Below are 21,373 nucleotides of genomic sequence, written 5' to 3'. Positions count from 1 at the left end.
GAGGGGGGGGGGGCGGAGGCTGGTGTGGACCAGAAACACCTGTCGGGCCGAATGGCCTGTTTCTGTGCTGCGGATTGAGTGTAATTCCAGCCGCCTCCTCTCGCTCTCCTCCACCGCCAGGGGGCGCACCGAGCCTAGGGGCCGGACCCAGCCCAGGGGCTCCTCTTGCTCCGCTCAACGAACTCGTTGACCGGATGTTTATGCGGGAGCGGGACCGGAAGTTCCGGTTGTTAATGGCAACGCCGAGGCCTGAGGCCTGTGGATGGAAGTTGCGGCCTTCACCATGAGCCCGGAGCGAGTTTTACCCGAACCCGAGGACGAGCAGCAGCAGCAGCAGGAGGAACTGGGCCCGGGCCCGGGGCTGGAGCCGGCCCATTGGAGCAGCGAGGAGGAGGAGCCTGAGGCGGACGGTGGGTCCCCGGGGCCCGGGCCTGGGCCCGGCGGTGGGTATCAGTATCTGCCCCTGAATCAGGAGCCTGGACCCGGACAGGGGGTGACCGATAACGGGGCGGCGGAACAGGACATCGGAGAACGGCTCCAGGTAAACAGAGGGCGGAGACTCGGAAAGAGGGAAAGAGGAGGAGGAGGAGGGGGAGGAGGGAGAGAGAGAGAGAGAGAGGGAGGAGGGAGAGAGAGAGAGGAGGGAGAGAGAGAGGGAGGAGGGAGAGGGAGGAGGGAGAGAGAGAGAGGGAGGAGGGAGGGAGAGAGAGAGAGAGGGAGGAGGGAGAGAGAGAGAGGAGGGAGAGAGAGAGAGGAGGGAGAGAGAGAGGGAGGAGGGAGAGGGAGGAGGGAGAGAGAGAGAGGGAGGAGGGAGGGAGAGAGAGAGAGAGGGAGGAGGGAGAGAGAGAGAGAGGAGGAGAGAGAGAGGGAGGAGGGAGAGAGAGAGGGAGGAGGGAGGGAGGAGGGGGAGAGGGGGAGAGAGAGAGAGAGGGAGGTGGGAGAGAGAGGGAGAGGAGAGAGGGAGGGGGAGGGAGAGAGAGGGAGAGGGAGGGAGAGGAGAGAGAGGGGAGGGAGAGGAGAGAGAGGGGAGGGAGAGGAGGGAGAGGGGGAGAGAGGGAGAGGGAGGGAGAGAGAGAGGGGGAGAGAGGGAGAGGAGGGAGAGAGAGAGGGGAGGGGGGGAGAGGGGAGGGGGGGAGAGGGGAGGAGGGGAGGGGGGAGAGAGGGGAGGGGGGGAGGGGGAGAGAGAGAGGGGGAGGGTGCTGAGAGACCCATCCAGCTGTGGATGGTTGCAGGGTTTCCACCTTTCTTCCTCTGTCCAGGGATCCATTCCACCTGTTTGTTCCTCTGGTTTGACCCTGAGCCATAGGAAGCAGGAGTCGGCCATCCAGCCCCTCGAGACATTCAATCAGATCATGGCTGATCTTCAACCTCAACTCCACTTTCCTGCCCGATCCCCAGATCCCTTGATTCCCCTAGAGTCCAAAAATCCATTGATCTCAGTCTTGAACATATTCAACGACTGGAATTCTCTTCCCCAGAGTGCTGTGGATGCTCAAAGATTCACCATCCTCTGAGTGAAGAAATTTCTCCTCATCTCAGTTTTAAATGGCCGACCCCTTATCCTGAGACTACGATCCCTAGTCCTGGACTCTCTGACTACAGGCGTGGTGCCGGAGGATTGGAATACTGCTAACGTTGTACCGTTGTTTAAAAAGGGAGAAAGGGATCGACAGAATAATTATAGGCCAGTCAGTCTAACCTCGGTGGTGGGCAAATTATTGGAATCAATTCTGAGGGGCAGCATAAATCGTTATTTAGTAAGGCACGGATTAATCAAGGACAGTCAGCATGGATTTGTTAAGGGAAGGTCGTGTCTGACTAACTTGATTGAATTTTTTGAGGAGGTAACAAGGAGGGTCGATGAGGGTAACGGGTTTGATGTAGTCTACATGGATTTTAGCAAGGCTTTTGATAAGGTCCCTCATGGCAGACTGGTCAAAAAAGTAAAGCCCATGGGATCCAAGGGAAAGTGGCAAATTGGATCTAAAATTGGCTCAGTGGCAGGAAGCAAAGGGTAATGGTCGACGGGTGTTTTTGTGATTGGAAGGCTGTTTCCAGTGGGGTTCAACAGGGCTTTTTCTGGTGTATATTCATGATTTAGATCTAAATGTAAGGGGCATAATTAAGATGATACAAAATTTGGCAGTGTGGTTGATAGTGAGGAGGAAAGGTGTAGACTGCACAGGAAGGTATCAATGGACTGGTCAGGGGGCAGAAAAGTGGCAAATGGAATTCAATCCAGACGAGGGGGAACGGTAGGGCAACTAAAGCCAGAGCTCCCTGAATGTCAAGAGATAGAGAGTAAGATGAAGCAGAAAAAAGGGACGTATGACAGATGTCACGTTGATAACACAAGTGAGAACCAGGCAGAATATAGAAAGTTCAGAGCGAAGTGAAAAAGGAAATAAGAGGGGCAAGGAGAGAGTATGAGAATAGACTGGCGGCCAACATAATCCAAAAGTCTTCTACAGGCATGTAAACAGGTAGTAGGAGGAGGGGTGGGGCCGATTAGGGTCCATAAAGGAGGTCGACTCATGGTGAGGTAGACGGGATGGCTGAGGTACTAAATGAGTACTAGAAAGGCTAGCTGTACCTAAAGTAGATAAGTCACCAGGTCCGGATGGGATGCATCCTCGGTTGCTGAGGGAAGTAAGGGTGGAAATTGCGGAGGTACTGGCCATAATCTTCCAAACATCCGTAGATACGGGGGTGGTGCCAGAGGACTGGAGAATTGTAAATGTTACACCTTTGTTCAAAAAAGGGTGTAAGGATAAACCCAGTAACTATAGGTCAGTCAATAGGGCACAATTTCAAAATTTGCAGATGACATAAAACTTGGAAGGGTAGTGAACAGTGAGGAGGATAGTGATAGGTTGCGAGGAGATTTGATAGAGGTATTCAAAATCCGAAAGGGTCGAGATAGAGTGGAACTCTTCCCATTGGCGGAAGGGTCAAGAACCAGAGGACGTGGATTTAAGGTGATTGGCAAAAGAACCAAAGGAGACATGAGGGAAAAACTGTTTTACACAGTGATTGGTTAGGATCTGGAATGCACTGCCTGAGGGGGTGGTGGAGGCAGATTCAATCATGGCCTTCAAAAGGGAACGGGATAAGTACTTGAAAGGAAAAAAATTGCAGGGTTACGGGGATAGGGCGGGGGAGTGGGACTAGGTGGCTTGCTCTCAGAGAGCCGGCATGGACTCGATGGGCTGAATAGCCTCCTTCCCTGCTGTAACCATTCTATGATTCGAAGTGTGAGGTAATGCATTTGGGGAAGGCAAACAAGGCAAGGGAATATATGGAACTGTACAAAACACGAGTTAGGCCACAGCTTGAGTACTGTGTACAGTTCTGGTCACCACATTACAGGAAGGATGTGATTGCACCAGAGAGGGTACAGAGGAGATTTATGAGGATGTTGGAGAATTTTAGCGATGAGGAAAGATTGGATTGGCTGGGGTTGTTTTCATTGGAACAGAGGAGGCTCAGGGGGGATTTAATTGAGGTGTATAAAATTATGATTGGTCTAGATAGAGTGGATAGGAAGGACCTATTTCCGTTAGAGGGGTCAGTGACCAGGGGGCATAGATTTAAAGTAATTGGTAGAAGGATTAGAGGGGAGCTGAGGAGAATGTTTTCACCCAGAGGATGGTGGGGGTCTGGAACTCACTGCCCGAGGGGGTGACAGAGGCAGAAACCCTCAACTCATTTAAAACGTACTTGGATATGCACCTGAAGAGCCGTGACCTGCAGGCCTACCGACCAAGTGCTGGAAAGTGGGATTAGGCTCTTTTATGACCGGCAGAGACTTCCTTCTTTGCCATAAATTTTGACGATTCTCCAGCCAGGGAAAACAGGTTCTCAGCATCGACCCTGTCCAGTCCTCTCAATCTTAGATATTTCAATAAGATCACCTCTCGTTCTTGGTGCACTCGCTCTCTCTTTGTCTGCTGCTCCTTTATACCCGGCCGCTGGGGGGATTCCCACACATTGTCTCCCCTCTCCATTATACCAGGTCACTGAGGGGGGAATTCCCACCGTCTCTCTCTCTCTCTCTCTCTCTCCTTTATACCAGGTCACTGAGGGGGGATTCCACCGTCTCTCTCTCTCTCTCTCTCCTTTATACCATTGTAAACAATTTTACAACACCAAGTTATAGTCCAGCAATTTTATTTTAAATTCACAAGCTTTCGGAGGCTTCCTCCTTCGTCAGGTAAATGTTCAGGAGCTCCTTGAAGCCTACGCATTTATACATATAGAACAATACATGGTGTTTACAGACTGCCCCTGCAACTGCCCGTTGCCAAGGCAATCACCGTGTTCAGACAGAGAGGTGTTACCTGCAGAACCCCCGAATACACATTCAACAAAAAAACAAACAGGAAAAAAAAACAGAGAGAGGCAGAGACATCCGGAAGGCAGAGAAAGCCAGCAAATGACCCATTATATTAAAAACAGATAACATTTGTTCGCTGGTGGGGTAACGTGTAGCGTGACATGAACCCAAGATCCCGGTTGAGGCCGTCCTCATGGGTGCGGAACTTGGCTATCAATTTCTGCTCGACGATTTTGCGTTGTCGTGTGTCTCGAAGGCCGCCTTGGAGTACGCTTACCCGAAGGTCGGTGGATGAATGTCCATGACTGCTGAAGTGTTCCCCGACTGGGAGGGAACCCTCCTGTTTGGCGATTGTTGCGCGGTGTCCGTTCATCCGTTGTCGCAGCGTCTGCATGGTCTCGCCAATGTACCATGCTCTGGGGCATCCTTTCCTGCAACGTATGAGGTAGACAACGTTGGCCGAGTCACAGGAGTATGAACCATGCACCTGGTGGATGATCTGGCATGTCTTGCAGAGGTTACCGTGGCAGGGTTGTGTGGTGTCGTGGACGCTGTTCTCTTGAAAGCTAGGTAATTTGCTGCGAACGATGGTCTGTTTGAGGTTGGGTGGCTGTTTAAAGGCGAGTAGTGGAGGTGTGGGGATGGCCATAGCGAGGTGTTTGTCCTCATTGATGACATGTTGAAGGCTGCGGAGAACATGGCGTAGTTTCTCCGCTCCGGGGAAGTACTGGACGACAAAGGGTACTCTGTTGGTTGCGTCCCGTGTTGGTCTCCTGAGGAGGTCTATGCGATTTTTTGCTGTGGCCCGTCGGAACTGTCGATCGATGAGTCGAGCGTCATATCCCGTTCTTACTAGGGCGTCTTTCAGCGTCTGTAGGTGTCCATCGCGTTCCTCCTCGTCTGAGCAGACCCTGTGTATTCGCAGGGCCTGTCCATAGGGGATGGCCTCTTTGACGTGGTTAGGGTGGAAGCTGGAAAAGTGGAGCATCGTGAGGTTGTCCGTGGGCTTGCCTTTATACCAGGTCACTGAGGGGGGATTCCCACCGTCTCTCTCTCTCTCTCTCTCTCCTTTATACCAGGTCACTGAGGGGGGATTCCCACCGTCTCTCTCTCTCTCTCTCCTTTATACCAGGTCACTGAGGGGGGATTCCCACTGTCTCTCTCTCTCTCTCTCTCCTTTATACCAGGTCACTGAGGGGGGATTCCCACTGTCTCTCTCTCTCTCTCTCCCTCCTTTATACCAGGTCACTGAGGGGGGGATTCCCACCGTCTCTCTCTCTCTCTCTCCTTTATACCAGGTCACTGAGGGGGGATTCCCACCGTCTCTCTCTCTCTCTCCTTTATACCAGGTCACTGAGGGGGGATTCCCACCGTCTCTCTCTCTCTCTCTCCCCCCTTATATCAGGTCACTGAGGGGGGATTCCCACCGTCTCTCTCTCTTTCTCTCTCCTTTATACCAGGTCACTGAGGGGGGATTCCCACCGCCCCCCTCTCTCTCTCTCCTTTATACCATGATGTGGAGATGCCGGTGATGGACTGGGGTTGACAATTGTAAACAATTTTACAACACCAAGTTATAGTCCAGCAATTATATTTTAAATTCACAAGCTTTCGGAGACTTCCTCCTTCCTCAGGTAAATGTTTCAGGAGCTCCTTGAAGCCTACGCATTTATACATGTAGAACAATACATGGTGTTTACAGACTGCCCCTGCAACTGCCCGTTGCCAAGGCAATCACCGTGTTCAGACAGAGAGGTGTCACCTGCAGAACCCCCGAATACACATTCAACAAAAAAACAAACAGGGAAAAAAAACAGAGAAAAAAAAACAGAGAGAGGCAGAAACATCCGGAAGGCAGAGAGAGCCAGCAAATGACCCATTATATTAAAAACAGATAACATTTGTTCGCTGGTGGGGTAACGTGTAGCGTGACATGAACCCAAGATCCCGGTTGAGGCCGTCCTCATGGGTGCGGAACTTGGCTATCAATTTCTGCTCGACGATTTTGCGTTGTCGTGTGTCTCGAAGGCCGCCTTGGAGTACGCTTACCCGAAGGTCGGTGGATGAATGTCCATGACTGCTGAAGTGTTCCCCGACTGGGAGGGAACCCTCCTGTTTGGCGATTGTTGCGTGGTGTCCGTTCATCCGTTGTCGCAGCGTCTGCATGGTCTCGCCAATGTACCATGCTCTGGGGCATCCTTTCCTGCAACGTATGAGGTAGACAACGTTGGCCGAGTCACAGGAGTATGAACCATGCACCTGGTGGGTGGTGTCCTCTCGTGTGATGGTGGTATCTGTGTCGATGATCTGGCATGTCTTGCAGAGGTTACCGTGGCAGGGTTGTGTGGCGTCATGGACGCTGTTCTCTTGAAAGCTAGGTAATTTGCTGCGAACGATGGTCTGTTTGAGGTTGGGTGGCTGTTTAAAGGCGAGTAGTGGAGGTGTGGGGATGGCCATAGCGAGGTGTTTGTCCTCATTGATGACATGTTGAAGGCTGCGGAGAACATGGCGTAGTTTCTCCGCTCCGGGGAAGTACTGGACGACTTTATACCAGGTCACTGAGGGGGGATTCCCACCGTCTCTCTCTCTCTCTCTCTCTCCCCCTTTATACCAGGTCACTGAGGGGGGATTCCCACCGTCTCTCTCTCTCTCCTTTATACCAGGTCACTGAGGGGGGATTCCCACCGTCTCTCTCTCTCTCTCTCCCCTTTATACCAGGTCACTGAGGGGGGATTCCCACTGTCTCTCTCTCTCTCTCTCCCCTTTATACCAGGTCACTGAGGGGGGATTCCCCACCGTCTCTCTCTCTCTCCTTTATACCAGGTCACTGAGGGGGGATTCCCACCGTCTCTCTCTCTCTCTCTCTCCCCTTTATACCAGGTCACTGAGGGGGGATTCCCACTGTCTCTCTCTCTCTCTCTCTCTCTCCTTTATACCAGGTCACTGAGGTGGGATTCCCACCGTCTCTCTCTCTCTCCCCTTTGTACCAGGTCACTGAGGGGGGATTCCCACCGTCTCTCTCTCTGTCTCTCTCTCTCTCCCCTTCATACCAGGTCACTGAGGGGGGATTCCCACCGTCTCTTTCTCTCTCACTCTCTCCCCCTTTATACCAGGTCACTGAGGGGGGATTCTCACCGTCTCTCTCTCTCTCTCTCTCTCTCCTTTATACCAGGTCACTGAGGGGGGATTCCCACCGTCTCTCTCTCTCTCCCCTTTGTACCAGGTCACTGAGGGGGGATTCCCACCGTCTCTCTTTCTCTCCTTTATACCAGGTCACTGAGGGGGGATTCCCACCGTCTCTCTCTCTCTCCCCTTTATACGATTGTAAACAATTTTACAACACCAAGTTATAGTCCAGCAATTTTATTTTAAATTCACAAGCTTTCGGAGACTTCCTCCTTCCTCAGGTAAATGTTCAGGATCTCCTTTTATACGAGGTCACTGAGGGGGGATTCCCACCGTCTCTCTCTCTCTCTCTCTCTCTCTCCTTTATACCAGGTCACTGAGGGGGGATTCCCACCGTCTCTCTCTCTCTCTCTCTCTCTCCTTTATACCAGGTCACTGAGGGGGGATTCCCACCGTCCTCTCTCTCTCTCTCTCCTTTATACCAGGTCACTGAGGGGGGATTCCCACCGTCTCTCTCTCTCTCCTTTGTACCAGGTCACTGAGGGGGGTTTCCCACCGTCTCTCTCTCTCTCTCTCTCTCTCCTTTTTCCAGGTCACTGAGGGGGGATTCCCACCGTCTCTCTCTCTCTCTCTCTCTCTCCTTTATACCAGGTCACTGAGGGGAGATTCCCACCGTCTCTCTCTCTCTGTCCTTTATATCAGGTCACTGAGGGGGGATTCCCACCGTCTCTCTCTCTCTCTCTCCTTTATACCAGGTCACTGAGGGGGGATTCCCACCGTCTCTCTCTCTCTCTCTCTCCTTCATACCAGGTCACTGAGGGGGGATTCCCACCGTCTCTCTCTCTCTCTCTCTCCTTTATACCAGGTCACTGAGGGGGGATTCCCACCGTCTCTCTCTCTCTCTCTCCTTTATACCAGGTCACTGAGGGGGGATTCTCACTGTCTCTCTCTCTCTCTCTCCTTCATACCAGGTCACTGAGGGGGGATTCCCACCGTCTCTCTCTCTCTCTCTCTCTCTCCTTTATACCAGGTCACTGAGGGGAGATTCTCACTGTCTCTCTCTCTCTCTCCTTTATACCAGGTCACTGAGGGGGGATTCCCACCGTCTCTCTCTCTCTCCTTTATACCAGGTCACTGAGGGGAGATTCCCACCGTCTCTCTCTCTCTCTCTCCCCCCTTTTTCCCAGGTCACTGAGGGGGGATTCCCACCGTCTCTCTCTCTCTCTCTCCTTTATACCAGGTCACTGAGGGGGGATTCCCACCGTCTCTCTCTCTCTCTCTCTCCCCTTTATACCAGGTCACTGAGGGGGGATTCCCACCGTCTCTCTCTCTCTCTCTCTCCCCCCTTTTTCCCAGGTCACTGAGGGGGGATTCCCACCGTCTCTCTCTCTCTCTCTCCTTTATACCAGGTCACTGAGGGGGGATTCTCACCGTCTCTCTCTCTCTCTTTCCTTTATACCAGGTCACTGACGGGGGATTCCCACCGTCTCTCTCTCTCTCTCTCCCCTTTATACCAGGTCACAGAGGGGGGATTCTCACCGTCTCTCTCTCTCTCTCTCCCCTTCATACCAGGTTCACTGAGGGGGGATTCCCACCGTCTCTCTCTCTCTCTCTCTCTCTCTCCCCTTTAAACCAGATCATTGAGGGGGGATTCCAACCGTCTCTCTCTCTCTCTCTCTCTCTCCTTTATACCAGGTCACTAAGGGGGGATTCCCACCGTCTCTCTCTCTCTCTCTCTCTCTCTCCTTTATACCAGGTCACTAAAGGGGGATTCCCACCGTCTCTCTCTCTCTCTCTCCTTTATACCAGGTCACTGAGGGGGGATTCCAACCGTCTCTCTCTCTCTCTCTCTCCTTTATAGCAGGTCACTGAGGGGGGATTCCCACCGTCTCTCTCTCTCTCTCTCTCTCTCCCCCCTTATACCAGGTCACTGAGGGGGGATTCCCACCTTCTCTCTCTCTCTCTCTCTCTCTCTCTCCTTCATACCAGGTCACTGAGGGGGGATTCCCACCGTCTCTCTCTCTCTCTTTCCTTTGCACCAGGTCACTGAGGGGGGATTCCCACCGTCTCTCTCTCTCTCTCTCCTTTATACCAGATCACTGCGGGGGCATTCCCACCGTCTCTCTCTCTCTCCTTTATACCAGGTCACTGAGGGGGGATTCCCACCGTCTCTCTCTCTCTCTCTCCTTTATTCCAGGTCACTGAGGGGAGATTCCCACCGTCTCTCTCTCTCTTTCTCTCCTTTATACCAGGTCACTGAGGGGGGATTCCCACCGTCTCTCTCTCTCTCTCTCTCCTTTTGTACCAGGTCACTGAGGGGGGATTCCCACCGTCTCTCTCTCTCTCTCTCTCCTTTATACCAGGTCACTGAGGGGGGATTCCCACCGTCTCTCTCTCTCTCTCTCTCTCCTTTATACCAAGTCACTGAGGGGGGATTCCCACCGTCTCTCTCTCTCTCTCTCTCTCTCTCTCCTTTATATCAGGTCACTGAGGGGGGATTCCCACCGTCTCTCTCTCTCTCTCCCCTTCATACCAGGTCACTGAGGGGGGATTCCCACCGTCTCTCTCTCTCTCTCTCTCCTTTATACCAGGTCACTGAGGGGGGATTCCCACCGTCTCTCTCTCTCTCTCCCCTTCATACCAGGTCACTGAGGGGGGATTCCCACCGTCTCTCTCTCTCTCTCTCCCTCTCTCTCCTTTATACCAGGTCACTGAGGGGGGATTCCCACCGTCTCTCTCCCTCTCTCTCTCTCTCCTTTATACCAGGTCACTGAGGGGGGATTCCCACCGTCTCTCTCTCTCTCTCTCCCCTTTTTCCCAGGTCACTGAGGGAGGATTCCCACCGTCTCTCTCTCTCTCTCTCTCTCCTTTATACCAGGTCACTGAGGGGAGATTCCCACCGTCTCTCTTTCTCTCCTTTATACCAGGTCACTGAGGGGGGATTCCCACCGTCTCTCTCTCTCTCTCCTTTATACCAGGTCACTGAGGGGGATTCCCACCGTCTCTCTCTCTCTCTCTCTCTCCTTTATACCAGGTCACTGAGGGGGGATTCCCACCGTCTCTCTCTTTCTCCCCTTTATACCAGGTCACTGAGGGGGGATTCTCACCGTCTCTCTCTCTCTCTTTCCTTTATACCAGGTCACTGACGGGGGATTCCCACCGTCTCTCTCTCTCTCTCCCCTTTATACCAGGTCACTGAGGGGGGATTCTCACCGTCTCTCTCTCTCTCCCCTTCATACCAGGTTTACTGAGGGGGGATTCCCACCGTCTCTCTCTCTCTCTCTCTCCCTCTCCTTTATACCAGGTCACTGAGGGGGGATTCCAACCGTCCTCTCTCTCTCTCTCTCTCTCTCTCCTTCATACCAGGTCACTAAGGGGGGATTCCCACCGTCTCTCTCTCTCTCTCTCTCTCCTTTATACCAGGTCACTAAAGGGGGATTCCCACCGTCTCTCTCTCTCTCTCTCTCCTTTATACCAGGTCACTGAGGGGGGATTCCCACCGTGTCTCTCTCTCTCTCTCTCTCCCCCTTATACCAGGTCACTGAGGGGGGATTCCCACCGTGTCTCTCTCTTTCTCTCTCCTTTATACCAGGTCACTGAGGGGGGATTCCCACCGTCCCTCTCTATCTTCCCCTTGTACCAGGTCACTGAGGGGGGATTCCCACCGTCTCTCTCTCTCTCTCCTTTATACCAGATCACTGAGGGGGCATTCCCACCGTCTCTCTCTCTCTCCTTTATTCCAGGTCACTGAGGGGAGATTCCCACCGTCTCTCTTTCTCTCCTTTATACCAGGTCACTGAGGGGGGATTCCCACCGTCTCTCTCTCTCTCCTTTATACCAGGTCACTGAGGGGGGATTCCCACCGTCTCTCTCTCTCTCTCTCTCTCCTTTATACCAAGTCACTGAGGGGGGATTCCCACCGTCTCTCTCTCTCTCTCTCTCTCTCCCCTTTATACCAGGTCACTGAGGGGGGATTCCCACCGTGTCTCTCTCTCTCTCTCCTTTATACCAGGTCACTGACGGGGGATTCCCACCGTCTCTCTCTCTCTCTCCTTTATACCAGGTCACTGAGGGGGGATTCCCACCGTCTCTCTCTCTCTCTCTCTCTCTCTCTCCTTTCTACCAGGTCACTGAGGGGGGATTCCCACCGTCTCTCTCTCTCTCCTTTTTACCAGGTCACTGAGGGGGGTTCCCACCGTCTCTCTCTCTCTCTCTCTCTCTCCTTTATACGAGGTCACTGAGGGGGGATTCCTACCGTCTCTCTCTCTCTCCCTCTCTCTCCTTTATACCAGGTCACTGAGGGGGGATTCCCACCGTCTCTCTCCCTCTCTCTCTCTCTCCTTTATACCAGGTCACTGAGGGGGGATTCCCACCGTCTCTCTCTCTCTCTCTCCCCTTTTTCCCAGGTCACTGAGGGAGGATTCCCACCGTCTCTCTCTCTCTCTCTCCTTTATACCAGGTCACTGAGGGGGGATTCCCACCGTCTCTCTCTCTCTCTCTCTCTCCTTTATACCAGGTCACTGAGGGGGGATTCCCACCGTCTCTCTCTTTCTCCCCTTTATACCAGGTCACTGAGGGGGATTCTCACCGTCTCTCTCTCTCTCTTTCCTTTATACCAGGTCACTGACGGGGGATTCCCACCGTCTCTCTCTCTCTCTCCCCTTTATACCAGGTCACTGAGGGGGGATTCTCACCGTCTCTCTCTCTCTCCCCTTCATACCAGGTTTACTGAGGGGGGATTCCCACCGTCTCTCTCTCTCTCTCTCTCTCTCTCCTTTATACCAGGTCACTGAGGGGGGATTCCCACCGTCTCTCTCTCTCTCTCTCTCTCTCCTTTATACCAGGTCACTAAAGGGGGATTCCCACCCGTCTCTCTCTCTCTCTCTCCTTTATACCAGGTCACTGAGGGGGGATTCCCACCGTCTCTCTCTCTCTCTCTCTCTCTCTCCTTTATAGCAGGTCACTGAGGGGGGATTCCCACCGTCCTCTCTCTCTCTCTCTCTCTCCCCCTTATACCAGGTCACTGAGGGGGGATTCCCACCTTCTCTCTCTCTCTCTCTCTCTCCTTCATACCAGGTCACTGAGGGGGGATTCCCACCGTCTCTCTCTCTCTCTTTCCTTTGCACCAGGTCACTGAGGGGGGATTCCCACCGTCTCTCTCTCTCTCTTTCCTTTGCACCAGGTCACTGAGGGGGGATTCCCACCGTCTCTCTCTCTCTCTCTCCTTTATTCCAGGTCACTGAGGGGAGATTCCCACCGTCTCTCTCTCTCTTTCTCTCCTTTATACCAGGTCACTGAGGGGGGATTCCCACCGTCTCTCTCTCTCTCTCTCTCCTTTATACCAAGTCACTGAGGGGGGATTCCCACCATCTCTCTCTCTCTCTCTCTCTCTCTCCTTTATATCAGGTCACTGAGGGGGGATTCCCACCGTCTCTCTCTCTCTCTCCCCTTCATACCAGGTCACTGAGGGGGGATTCCCACCGTCTCTCTCTCTCTCTCCTTTATACCAGGTCACTGAGGGGGGATTCCCACCGTCTCTCTCTCTCTCTCTCTCTCTCCTTTATACCAGGTCACTGAGGGTGGATTCCCACCGTCTCTCTCTCTCTCTCTCCCTCTCTCTCCTTTATACCAGGTCACTGAGGGGGGATTCCCACCGTCTCTCTCCCTCTCTCTCTCTCTCTCCTTTATACCAGGTCACTGAGGGGGGATTCCCACCGTCTCTCTCTCTCTCTCTCCCCTTTTTCCCAGGTCACTGAGGGAGGATTCCCACCGTCTCTCTCTCTCTCTCCTTTATACCAGGTCACTGAGGGGGGATTCCCACCGTCTCTCTCTCTCTCTCTCTCTCCTTTATACCAGGTCACTGAGGGGGGATTCCCACCGTCTCTCTCTTTCTCCCCTTTATACCAGGTCACTGAGGGGGGATTCTCACCGTCTCTCTCTCTCTCTTTCCTTTATACCAGGTCACTGACGGGGGATTCCCACCGTCTCTCTCTCTCTCTCCCCTTTATACCAGGTCACTGAGGGGGGATTCTCACCGTCTCTTTCTCTCTCCCCTTCATACCAGGTTTACTGAGGGGGGATTCCCACCGTCTCTCTCTCTCTCTCTCTCTCTCTCCTTTATACCAGGTCACTGAGGGGGGATTCCAACCGTCTCTCTCTCTCTCTCTCTCTCTCTCCTTCATACCAGGTCACTAAGGGGGGATTCCCACCGTCTCTCTCTCTCTCTCTCTCTCCTTTATACCAGGTCACTAAAGGGGGATTCCCACCGTCTCTCTCTCTCTCTCTCTCTCCTTTATACCAGGTCACTGAGGGGGGATTCCCACCGTGTCTCTCTCTCTCTCTCTCTCCCCCTTATACCAGGTCACTGAGGGGGGATTCCCACCGTGTCTCTCTCTTTCTCTCTCCTTTATACCAGGTCACTGAGGGGGGATTCCCACCGTCCCTCTCTATCTTCCCCTTGTACCAGGTCACTGAGGGGGGATTCCCACCGTCTCTCTCTCTCTCTCTCCTTCATACCAGGTCACTGAGGGGGGATTCCCACCGTCTCTCTCTCTCTCTCTCCTTTACACCAGGTCACTGAGGGGGGATTCCCACCGTCTCTCTCTCTCTCTCCTTTATACCAGATCACTGAGGGGGCATTCCCACCGTCTCTCTCTCTCTCCTTTATACCAGGTCACTGAGGGGGGATTCCCACCGTCTCTCTCTCTCTCTCTCCTTTATTCCAGGTCACTGAGGGGAGATTCCCACCGTCTCTCTTTCTCTCCTTTATACCAGGTCACTGAGGGGGGATTCCCACCGTCTCTCTCTCTCTCTCTCTCCTTTATACCAGGTCACTGAGGGGGGATTCCCACCGTCTCTCTCTCTCTCTCTCTCTCTCCTTTATACCAGGTCACTGAGGGGGGATTCCCACCGTCTCTCTCTCTCTCTCTCTCCTTTATACCAAGTCACTGAGGGGGGATTCCCACCGTCTCTCTCTCTCTCTCTCTCTCTCCCCTTTATACCAGGTCACTGAGGGGGGATTCCCACCGTGTCTCTCTCTCTCTCTCTCCTTTATACCAGATCACTGAGGGGGGATTCCCACCGTCTCTCTCTCTCTCTCTCTCTCTCCTTTCTACCAGGTCACTGAGGGGGGATTCCCACCGTCTCTCTCTCTCTCCTTTTTACCAGGTCACTGAGGGGGGTTCCCACCGTCTCTCTCTCTCTCTCTCTCTCCTTTATACCAGGTCACTGAGGGGGGATTCCTACCGTCTCTCTCTCTCTCCCTCTCCTTTATACCAGGTCACTGAGGGGGGATTCCCACCGTCTCTCTCCCTCTCTCTCTCTCTCTCCTTTATACCAGGTCACTGAGGGGGGATTCCCACCGTCTCTCTCTCTATCTTTCTCTCTCCTTTATACCAGGTCACTGAGGGGGGATTCCCACCGTCTCTCTCTCTCTCTCTCCTTTATACCAGGTCACTGAGGGGGGATTCTCACCGTCTCTCTCTCTCTCTCTCTCTCTCTCCTTTATACCAGGTCACTGAGGGGGGATTCCCACCGTCTCTCTCTCTCTCTCTCTCCTTTATACCAGGTCACTGAGGGGGGATTCCCACCGTCTCTCTCTCTCTCTCTCCTTTATACCAGGTCACTGAGGGGGGATTCCCACCGTCTCTCTCTCTCTCTCTCTCTCCTTTATACCAGGTCACTGAGGGGGGATTCCCACCGTCTCTCTCTCTCTCTCTCTCTCCTTTATACCAGGTCACTGAGGGGGGATTCCCACCGTCTCTCTCTCTCTTTCTCTCTCTCTCTCTCTCTCTCCTTTATACCAGGTCACTGAGGGGGGATTCCCACCATCTCTCTCTCTCTCTCTCTCTCTCTCTCTCCCTCCCTCTCCTGCTCCTTGAAACCTGGCCGCTGAGGTAGGGTTTCCTGCGTGCTCTTTGTCTCCCTCCCTCCCCCCTCCTTTATTCCGGGCTGCTGGGGTGGGGTGTCCCTCCCTCCCGTGGGGAGAATTCCTGTGCTTTCTCCTTGTCTGTATTCGAAGTCCCAAGGCGCCTCAGGAGCATTACTGAACAAAATTTGAAACTGAGGCACATGAAATATTCGGACAGGCGGGGGTAGGTTTTAAGGAGCGTCTTAAAGGAGGAGAGGGGGCGGAGAGGTTTGGGGGGAATTCCAGAACATCGCGCCTTGGCTGCTGAAGGCGCAGTCTCCAATAGTGGAGCGATTTAAAATCAGGGATGCGCAGGAGGGCAGAGATCTCGGAGGGTTGTAGGGCTGGAGGAGGTTACAGAGATAGCGAGGGGTGAGACAGTGGAGGGATTTGAAAACAAGGATGAGAATTTTAAAATTGTGGCATTCCCAGACTGGGAGCCATTGTAGATCAGTGAGCACAGGGGTGATGGGTGAACAAGAATTGGCGCAAGTTAGGTTATGGGCAGCAGAGATTTGGATGAGCTCAAGTTTATGGAGAGTGGAAGATGGGAGGTCGGCCAGGAGAGCATTGGAATAGTCGAGTCTTGAGGTAACAAAGGCAGGGATGAGGGTTTCAGCAGCAGATGAGCTGAGGCGGGGCGGAGACGGATGATGTTACAGAGGTGGAAGTAGGCGATCTCGGTAATGGACTGGATATGTGGTCGGAAGCTCATCTCAGAGTCAAATAGGACGCCAAGATTGCGAACAGTCTTGTTCAGCCTCAGACAGTGGCCGGGGAGAGGGATGGAGTCGGTGGGCTAGGGAATGGAGTTTGTGGCGTGGACCGAAGACAATGGCTTCGGTCTTCCCAATATTTAGTTGGAGGAAATTTTTGCTCATCCAGTACTGGATTTCGGACAAGCGCTGTGATAAATGAGAGATAGTGGAGGGGTCGAGGGAGGTGGTGGTGAGGTAGAGCTGGGAACCTGACATTGTGTTCTCGGATGATGTCACCAAGGGACAGCATGTAGATGAGAAATGGGGAGGGCCAAGCATAGATCCTTGGGAACTCCAGAGCTAACGGTGTGAGAGCGGGAAGAAACATCACTTTTATGGGCCTTTGGTTCTTGCTAAAGTTTGACCCAGCCATGCCCTTCACTGCTACCTTCAGTTTGCAGCTATTTTGAGTCCGAGAACTCAGAGCCTGTAATCTGTGTCCTTCCATTCTCTCAAACGAAGAGTACTAGTCAATCACCTGTAGCATTGAACATGCCGTTGAGACTGTCTTCAGGTGAAGGGGGTGGTCAGAGGACGAGGGTTAATTTTTCCCCTTGTCAAATTAATAATTCATTGCACTGACTGACTCTCGGTAATTGCAAAGCAAAGAACGAGTCTGACCTGCAAAAGAGAACAATCGGTACATCACAGGGACCTGATTGTAAATATGAGGAACGGAGAGCGTTATAGGAGGATTTAGAACATAAATAGGAGCAGGAGTAGGCCATACGGCCCCTCGAGTCTGCTCCACCATTCAATAAGATCACGGATGATTTTCAACCTTAACTCCACTTTCCCACCTGATCCCCATATCCCTTGATTCCCCTAGAGTCCAGAAATCTATCGATCTCTGCCTTGAATATATTCAATGACTCAGCATCCACAGCCCTCTGGGGTAGAGAGTTCCAAAGATTCACAACCCTCTGAGTGAAGAAATTCCTCCTCATCTCAGTCTTAAATGGCCGACCCCATATCCTGCGATTATGCCCCCTGGTTCCAGATTCTCCAGCCAGGGGAAACAACCTCTCAGCATCTACCCTGTCAAGCCTCCTCAGAATCTTATATGTTTTAATGAGATCACCTCTCATTCTCCTAAACTCCAGAGAGTGTAGGCCCATTCTACTCAACTCGCCTCATAGGACAACCCTCTCATCCCAGGAATCAATCTGGTGAACCTTCGTGCCACCCCATCTAAGGCAAGAATATCCTTCCTTAGATAAGTAGACCAAAACTGTACACAGTTCTCCAGGTGTGGTCTCTCCAAAGCCCCGTACAACTCTAGTAAGTTACTCTACTCTTGTACTCCAACCCCCTTTCAATAAAGGCCAATATACCATTTGCTTTCCTAATTGCCTGCTGTACCTGCATACTAACTTTCTGTATTTCTTGTACCAGGACACCCAAATCTCTCTGAACACCAACATTTAATAGTTTCCCACCATTTAAAAATTATTCTGTTTTTCTATTCTTCCTACCAAAGTGAATAACCTCCCATTTCCCCCACATTATACTCCATCTGCAACCTTTCATCAGCTGTTTTTCTGCCCAGGTGCTTATTTTGTTCATCTTGGCTCAGTGGTAGAACTCGTTACTGAGGGAGGAGGCCGCTCAGCCCCTCGAGCCTGTTCTGCCATTTAATTAGATTATGGCTGATCTGTATCTTAACTCCATCCAACCGCCGAAGTTCAGTCCTTGCCTAACAAAAGTCGGTACTGAGGGAGCGCTGCACCGTCGGAGGGTCGGTACTGAGGGAGCGCTGCACCGTCGGAGGGTCAGTACTGAGGGAGCGCTGCAGCGTCGGAGGGTCGGTACTGAGGGAGCGCTGCACCGTCGGAGGGTCAGCACTCATAGAATCATAGAAGTTTACAACATGGAAACAGGCCCTTCGGCCCAACATGTCCATGTCGCCCAGTTTATACCACTAAGCTAGTCCCAGTTGCCTGCACTTGGCCCATATCCCTCTATACCCATCTTACCCATGTAACTGTCCAAATGCTTTTTAAAAGACAAAATTGTACCCGCCTCTACTACTGCCTCTGGCAGCTCGTTCCAGACACTCACCACCCTTTGAGTGAAAAAATTGCCCCTCTGGACCCGTTTGTATCTCTCCCCTCACCTTAAATCTATGTCCCCTCGTTATTGGGAAAAGATTTTGACTATCTACCTTATCTATGCCCCTCATTATTTTATAGCCTTCTATAAAATCACCCCTTAACCTCTTACTCTCCAGGGAAAAAAGTCCCAGTCTATCTAACCTCTCCGTATAAGTCAAACCATCAAGTCCCGGTAGCATCCTAGTAAATCTTTTCTGCACTCTTTCTAGTTTAATAATATCCTTTCTATAATAGGGTGACCAGAACTGTACACAGTATTCCAAGTATGGCCTTACTAATGTCTTGTACAACTTCAACAAGACATCCCAACTCCTGTATTCAATGTTCTGACCAATGAAACCAAGCATGCCGAATGCCTTCTTCACCACCCTATCCACCTGTGACTCCACTTTCAAGGAGCTATGAACCTGTACTCCTAGATCTCTTTGTTCTATAACTCTCCCCAACGCCCTACCATTAACGGAGTAGGTCCTGGCCCGATTCGATCTACCAAAATGCATCACCTCACATTTATCTAAATTAAACTCCATCTGCCATTCATCGGCCCACTGGCCCAATTTATCAAGATCCCGTTGCAATCCTAGATAACCTTCTTCACTGTCCACAATGCCACCAATCTTGGTGTCATCTGCAAACTTACTAACCATGCCTCCTAAATTCTCATCCAAATCATTAATATAAATAACAAATAACAGCGGACCCAGCACCGATCCCTGAGGCACACCGCTGGACACAGGCATCCAGTCTGAAAAACAACCCTCTACAACCACCCTCTGTCTTCTGTCGTCAAGCCAATTTTGTATCCAATTGGCTACCTCACCTTGGATCCCGTGAGAATTAACCTTATGTAACAACCTACCATGCGGTACCTTGTCAAATGCTTTGCTAAAGTCCATGTAGACCACGTCTACTGCACAGCCCTCATCTATCTTCTTGGTTACCCCTTCAAAAAACTCAATCAAATTCGTGAGACATGATTTTCCTCTCACAAAACCATGCTGACTGTTCCTAATCAGTCCCTGCCTCTCCAAATGCCTGCAGATCCTGTCTCTCAGAATACCCTCTAACAACTTACCCACTACAGATGTCAGGCTCACTGGTCTGTAGTTCCCAGGCTTTTCCCTGCCGCCCTTCTTAAACAAAGGCACAACATTTGCTCCCCTCCAATCTTCAGGCACCTCACCTGTAGCTGTCGATGATTCAAATATCTCTGCTAGGGGACCCGCAATTTCCTCCCTAACCTCCCATAACGTCCTGGGATACATTTCATCAGGTCCCGGAGATTTATCTACCTTGATGAGCGTTAAGACTTCCAGCACCTCCCTCTCTGTAATATGTACACTCCTCAAGACATCACTATTTATTTCCCCAAGTTCCCTAACATCCATGCCTTTCTCAATCGTAAGGGAGGGTCGGTACTGAGGGAGCGCTGCACCGTCGGAGGGTCGGTACTGAGGGAGCGCTGCAGCGTCGGAGGGTCGGTACTGAGGGAGCGCTGCAGCGTCGGAGGGTCGGTACTGAGGGAGCGCTGCAGCGTCGGAGGGTCGGTACTGAGGGAGCGCTGCAGCGTCGGAGGGTCGGTACTGAGGGAGCGCTGCAGCGTCGGAGGGTCGGTACTGAGGGAGCGCTGCAGCGTCGGAGGGTCGGTACTGAGGGAGCGCTGCAGCGTCGGAGGGTCGGTACTGAGGGAGCGCTGCAGCGTCGGAGGGTCGGTACTGAGGGAGCGCTGCAGCGTCGGAGGGTCGGTACTGAGGGAGCGCTGCAGCGTCGGAGGGTCGGTACTGAGGGAGCGCTGCAGCGTCGGAGGGTCGGTACTGAGGGAGCGCTGCAGCGTCGGAGGGTCGGTACTGAGGGAGCGCTGCACCGTCGGAGGGTCGGTACTGAGGGAGCGCTGCACCGTCGGAGGGTCGGTACTGAGGGAGCGCTGCAGCGTCGGAGGGTCGGTACTGAGGGAGCGCTGCAGCGTCGGAGGGTCGGTACTGAGGGAGCGCTGCAGCGTCGGAGGGTCGGTACTGAGGGAGCGCTGCAGCGTCGGAGGGTCGGTACTGAGGGAGCGCTGCACCGTCGGAGGGTCGGTACTGAGGGAGCGCTGCACCGTCGGAGGGTCGGTACTGAGGGAGCGCTGCACCGTCGGAGGGTCGGTACTGAGGGAGCGCTGCACCGTCGGAGGGTCGGTACTGAGGGAGCGCTGCACCGTCGGAGGGTCGGTACTGAGGGAGCGCTGCACCGTCGGAGGGTCGGTACTGAGGGAGCGCTGCACCGTCGGAGGGTCGGTACTGAGGGATCGCTGCACCGTCGGAGGGTCGGTACTGAGGGATCGGTGCACCGCCGGAGGGTCGATACTGAGGGAGCGCTGCACCGTCGGAGGGTCGGTACTGAGGGAGCGCTGCACTGTCGGAGGGTCGGTACTGAGGGAGCGCTGCACTGTCGGAGGGTCGGTACTGAGGGAGCGCTGCACTGTCGGAGGGTCGGTACTGAGGGAGCGCTGCACCGTCGGAGGGTCGGTACTGAGGGAGCGCTGCACTGTCGGAGGGTCGGTACTGAGGGAGCGCTGCACTGTCGGAGGGTCAGTACTGAGGGAGCGCTGCACCGCCGGAGGGTCGGTACTGAGGGAGCGCTGCACTGTCGGAGGGTCGGTACTGAGGGAGTGCTGCACCGCCGGAGGGTCGGTACTGAGGGATCGGTGCACTGTCGGAGGGTCGGTACTGAGGGAGCGCTGCACCGTTAGCTGTCGTTAAACTGAGGCCCTGTTTGCCTGTTCCAAAGTAAAAGAATCCGATGGCCATTATTTTTAGAAGGGTTGGGAGTTATCTCTGGTGTCCTCGCCAATATTCCTCCCTCGACCAACACACCAAATCCAGATGAACCCTTGATTTGCCTCATTACTGAGAGAGGTGGGAAATGGCATGCAGAACAAAGCATCTTGCGTAACTGTGTACCGACCTGAATCAGCTCCTGACATTGTTTTCTGGTCGATGCAGGAATTGCGACTTTACCTGCCTGAGGCACCAGTAGACAGTGACGAGGAGGAGGAGGAGGAAGAGGAGGCAGCACAAAGCAGTCGGCAATCTATACCCATGGACCCAGGTAATCACACAGAGGGAGAGAGAGAGGAATGGACCCAGGTAAT

The 21,373-nt window shown here is 53.0% G+C and overlaps 1 protein-coding gene across 1 annotated transcript in view; it reads left to right on the top strand.

Annotated features, from left to right (window-relative positions):
- Window positions 1–247: 247 nt before the first annotated feature.
- mea1 (male-enhanced antigen 1) overlaps window positions 248–21,373 on the top strand; it is a 37,834-nt gene continuing 16,708 nt past the window's right edge. Inside the window, exons 1-2 of the mRNA XM_067977155.1 lie at window positions 248–541; window positions 21,225–21,330. Coding sequence (XP_067833256.1) covers window positions 263–541; window positions 21,225–21,330 — 385 coding nt within the window. The 5' untranslated portion in view covers window positions 248–262. The remainder of the gene's footprint in view (window positions 542–21,224; window positions 21,331–21,373) is intronic.

Source organism: Heptranchias perlo, unplaced genomic scaffold (genome assembly GCF_035084215.1).
Source record: "Heptranchias perlo isolate sHepPer1 unplaced genomic scaffold, sHepPer1.hap1 HAP1_SCAFFOLD_131, whole genome shotgun sequence".
In the NCBI taxonomy this organism is placed as follows: Eukaryota; Metazoa; Chordata; class Chondrichthyes; order Hexanchiformes; family Hexanchidae; genus Heptranchias; species Heptranchias perlo.
This window is presented reverse-complemented; position numbering and strand designations above follow the sequence as displayed.